Source organism: Myotis davidii, unplaced genomic scaffold (genome assembly GCF_000327345.1).
Source record: "Myotis davidii unplaced genomic scaffold, ASM32734v1 scaffold4278, whole genome shotgun sequence".
Classification (NCBI taxonomy): domain Eukaryota; kingdom Metazoa; phylum Chordata; class Mammalia; order Chiroptera; family Vespertilionidae; genus Myotis; species Myotis davidii.
Genome location: NW_006289218.1, coordinates 69,633 through 74,500, shown reverse-complemented (window position 1 = coordinate 74,500; position 4,868 = coordinate 69,633). Strand labels below are relative to the sequence as shown.

Sequence of the window (4,868 nt, the reverse complement as noted above, 5' to 3'; positions counted from 1 at the left end):
CCCACTCCCACTCAATTCCCAAATCAGAGTTTCACCCTCGGTTCTCTATGCAGGTGTGCAAGAGAGTGTCATAATCTCATCCCATGTCATTCACAGGTGGGTAAAAGTGCAGGTGGTTAGAGAGTGAAAGGAACTGGACAAGCAGAGACAGCACGTCGTCCTGAGATCCTATGAAGGGATGGGGACAGGGGGAATGAGGGTGTGGAGACTAAGCAGGGGCTGGAGAAGAAAGTGTAAAGAGGAAACATGGCAGGCCCTTGAGCATTTGGGACTGGGCATCCGAACAGCACTTATCTGGAGCCACTAAGACCCTGGGCATAATACTCTTGCCTTCTAAGAAGGACCTCAAGATTGCCCTGGAGTTCTTTGCTATTTTCCACTGGGCCCTCAGTATCTTGGTTATTGGTGAGACTTTAGCCTTCAGTAGGGTGACCGTCTGGGTTTGCCTGGGACTGAGGGGTTTTAGGGTTTAGCAAGACTTTTAATGTCAAAACCTGGATGGACCCTAGCACATCAAAATGGTTGGTCCCCTAGCCTGTGGGCTGACATACCTGAGCATGGTACTTGTGGGGTCTGTGAATATGCATGCGGGGACGTGTGTGCATATGGGTGTGTGCCTATGCAGGGATATGTGTGCACGTGTGGGAGATAGGTCTTGCTGCAAATGTGCATGTTGAAACTTCCTGGGTTTATACTGGGGCATGGAGGGCATGTTTTGGGAAAGTGGGAATAGCCAAGAAAAAGAGCTTAGCTGCAACCTGAAGAACTTGAGTGGACCATCATTAGGAGACAGTTGTTCCAGTAACAGAGGAAGGCTGTGAAAACCTTTGGTGTGGAAGAATTCACCCATCTATCCGTCCGCTTTTTCCACTTTCTCCATCACAGGCACTTTGTGGAAGTTAGTTACCTGCTGGCTGTTGTGCTCTAGGTGCTGAAGCAAACCATCCCAATGGGAGAGGGGTCAGTGGAAAATACTCATTTGTCAGGTGGTTTAGGTGAGTACTGACTGGAGGCAGGGGCATGAACTACATGAACTTGTACGATATCTGAGAAGGAAAATGCAGATGGGCTCTGTGAGCCCAAGGCTTGCCCGTAACTGGGGAGAATGAACTAGAGGACAGGGAATGGGGCTTAGAAGCCTGTCTAAGGTGGGCACCAGGAGCCCCAATACTGAAAAGAGCAGTGTTAATCTAGGAAAGACAGTCAATCAGAGCTGGAAGTGACCAGGAGAAAGAAATTTTTATGTTAGGTACTTACTGTGTTCTAGGTATGGTCACACCTATTATTTCACTTTAGCCTCATGCCAACTTTATGAGGTAGAAGCTATACTATGTATAATAATACATCCTAATAGTTACACACTCATAATGATAGCTAATGCTCACATAATATTAGCCAACATTTATTCCACCCCTTTTTCATGCAGCCACTGTTCGAAGCATCATATGTGCCTAATAATCTTCATTGTACAGCTGAGGAAGCTGAGGTTCATGTAGTGAGTGGTCTGGTCAAGATCACACAGATCCAAAGTGGAGGAGCTGGCCTGGGACTTGAATCCACAGGACCTGATTCTAGCCTATGGGTTTCTCTCCTTATGTCTTCCATCTCCTCGCTCACTGCTAATTAAGAGGTTCAGTGGACCTGTTCCTGGAGTACATTCGTGACCTTTGCCCATTTCTCTGTTGAGCTTGAGTTTACTCTTGAAGGAGAAATAAGAAATAGGTGAAGAAGGAGGAGTGTTCAGGGCAAAGGGTGGGCAACATATGACAAGGCTAGGGTGAGGGGGGAGCATAAACCATTCGGGGAGCTGCCAGTGGTAAGTGGGATGAGGGGGTGAGAGGCACAGAATTGATGCTCCATACATATTGAATGAATGAATCACAGAGGGAAAGGAAAGGAGACTGGATATGCAGGCAGGGGACAGATAGTACAGGGCATTGTAAACCATGGAAAAGAGTTTTAACTGTTTCCTGAGAGCCATGTGGAGCCATGATAGGGTTTGGCACAGGGCAGTGTCATCAGATTTTTTTTTTTTTGAGAGAGATTGTTATAGCTCAGTGTAGCAAAGCAAATGACGAGAAGAGGCTGTTGTAATAGCCCAGGTGAGAGGTGGTGGTGATTTAGGCCAGACCAGTGGTAGTCAGGACAGAGAGAAGAGGAAAGAAGAGAGATCCAAATACTTGGAGTAGAGTTAATAAGACGTGATCACAGAAGATGTAGGAGAAAGGCAGTAGGCAAGACTGAGGGTTCAGGTCCCAGTGTGAGCTGGCAGAGGGGTCAGAGGAGCAGAGAACGATGAGGAAGGAGAGTGGCCGAAAGGGAGATCTGTATGGGGAGGAGACTGTCACTTCATTTGAGTTGGACTTTGCACATACAGAGAGGCAGTGTGGAGAAGGCAGGAGAGCTCTAGGCCTGAGTCCCGGATGCTGTGGGTGCCAGTGCTCGTCCCTCCCTCACTAGCTTCCATGGGGCACATGGTGTCTTTGAGCCTTTCCAGTTCTTTGCCTAGGAGTCCGTGAGTGGAATCCTATCCATTTGGACCTTAAATGCCTTAAGCGGAGACCTTTACTGTAAGTCTGTGGAGAAGATAAGGCAGATGTTGGTACTGTAAGATGTCCCCAACACTGTCTGGGGCGGAATAAAACCTCAGGGAACCAGGGTGGTCTCCTCTAGACTAGACCCATGCCTCCTTTTACTTCTTGAAAAACTCAGTTTGTTTGTTTAACCTTACCAGAGGCAGCTACATTTATTTATTTGGGAGAGAGAGGACAGGACAGCAGAGAGAGGGAGAGAGGGAGAGAAGGAGAGAGGGAGAGAGGGAGAGACTGGTTGCCTCTTGTAAGTGCCCCCACTGGGAACAAACCCACAATCCAGGTATGTGCCCTGACTAGGAATTGAACCCACAACCTTTTGGTGCATGGGACAATGCTCCAATCAACTGAACCACCTGGCTAGGGCAAGTCAAATAAGTTTTATAACCAGTATATAAAAAACCTAAATTGCTGGCCTTTTCTCTCCGCCCCCCCCTCCCCCCACTTTAGATCTGTTTCCCAGAGGCAGCCATTTTCAACATTGTTAGCTCTTTTTTTCTGGAATTTACCTCTATATGTCTCAATTTTACTATTTAAAATTTTGAAATATTACTACTTCCTGATTTAACAATTTTAGACACTGTCATCAACTCCCCAATATGAAGATGAGAATTTGACCCTGTACACTGTCACTAGATTTTCCTCTTTCCCCTCCTCCCCATATTGTTATAACACAGGCTTTAGTTAAATGCCTGACTAGAACTAGGAAATATTACTTACAATTGAGCTATTTAGTGCACTAAGATGATTTTTCTTTCTTGTGCACCTTCTTTTCCCCCTCGGAACTCATAATTGCCTCATTTGAAATTTCTTTAGCTATCTGCTAGGTATGTATTACTTATCACTAATTCTCCACAGACATGTTAATCTCTCAATATGTGCAAACACTTCAGGAATCTCTAAGTCTCCTTTTCTCCCCTGCCACTTAGAATTTCCTGGAGGACATTGCTGCCGCAGAGTGCAGCATCCTTTTGTTATAACCTAGTCTCATGCACAGCTGCATCCCCAGGGCCCTCGAGGCACCATGGAAGCATAATTTAGGAAGGTGCTTCCTCTCAGGGTTATACAACTGTTGAGTCAGTACTTGCCTGATCCTGAGAGCAATGTCTCCTTAAAGTTTGTGCCCTAGCCACCTTGCTTGCCTCACCCTGGTCCTCACCTTGTTTACTTCCTTCTCTAGCTGGGTCCCTTTTTTCTTGGGTCTCATGCCTTTCTGTCTTGGTTTACTCCCTCATTTAGGTGGAGCACATCCTCCAGGAGTTTCTTGAGAAAGGGATGCGTAAGATAAACTCTCTGAGAATGTATGCCTGAGATGGTCTTTATTTGACTTCATACTTGATTAAGAATTGGGCTGCAGATAGAATATCTCAGCTGCATCTAGTGCAAATACCTGAGCCTAGAGTTTCTTTGGTTCAGTTTTCCAGAAAGTAACCTTTCCATTGTCCAGTTGTGTGTGTGTGTGGGGGGGAGGGGCTGAAGTTCTAACTACTTCTCTGATAGACTTTCAACCAAGCCCTGTGCCTCACACCCACTTTCTGTCACATCTGGTGGCTCCAAATTCTGAGTCTTTCTCAGAATCTCCAGTGCAGAGTTGCTTGCTCTTGTAGGCATTGCCCTTGCAAAGGTGTCAACTTTCCTCCATCTATTTATCAGTGTGCAAATATTTTGCTGATATCTTCAACCCACTGCTGGCAGCTCTTTAATTCTCTTTTTCCTTGTGATCTATATCTTTTTTAAAATTCTTAAAATTGATTTCAGAGAGGAAAGGAGAGGGAGAGAGAGATAGAAACATCAATGATCGATTGGTTGCCTCCTGCACAACCCCCACTGGGGACCGAGCCTGCAACTGGTGCATGTGCCCTTGACCAGAATCAAACCCGAAATCCTTTAATCCCCAGTCTGATGCTCCATCCACTGCACCAAACCGGCTAGGGCTGTGGATCTATATCTTTAAAAACATTCTTATGGTAATTTTCATGAGGCACCAGAGAGGAGTCAAGATAAAAACTTGTGTTCACTCTGCCATGTTCGATTAAAAGTGTTTTTTGTCTTTTCTCACCTTTATTTTGACCCATTTTTTTTTCTCACACAGTCTGATTTACAGCTGTTTAAAAACCGAACCCAGTAATAATTCTAAGTAAGTATGGCTCCCTATGAGTCATCTCCATTAGGTCTGCCCTAACTACTCTAACCTATAGTGTTCCTAAACTTCCTGGAGCTCAACACGGCCCAAAACTTCATTCTATCCAGCTTGCAGTTTTCTTTCGTGTTTGCCAT

At 45.6% G+C, this 4,868-nt stretch overlaps 1 protein-coding gene across 1 annotated transcript in view; it reads left to right on the top strand.

Moving 5' to 3' along the window:
- Positions 1–287: 287 nt before the first annotated feature.
- Positions 288–4,868, top strand: part of LOC102760049 (acyl-CoA wax alcohol acyltransferase 2) — a gene marked incomplete at its 5' end in the record, with an annotated part of 6,710 nt that continues 2,129 nt past the window's right edge. Inside the window, 1 exon segment of the mRNA XM_006779554.2 lies at positions 288–428. Within this exon segment, the coding sequence (XP_006779617.2) occupies positions 288–428 (141 nt within the window).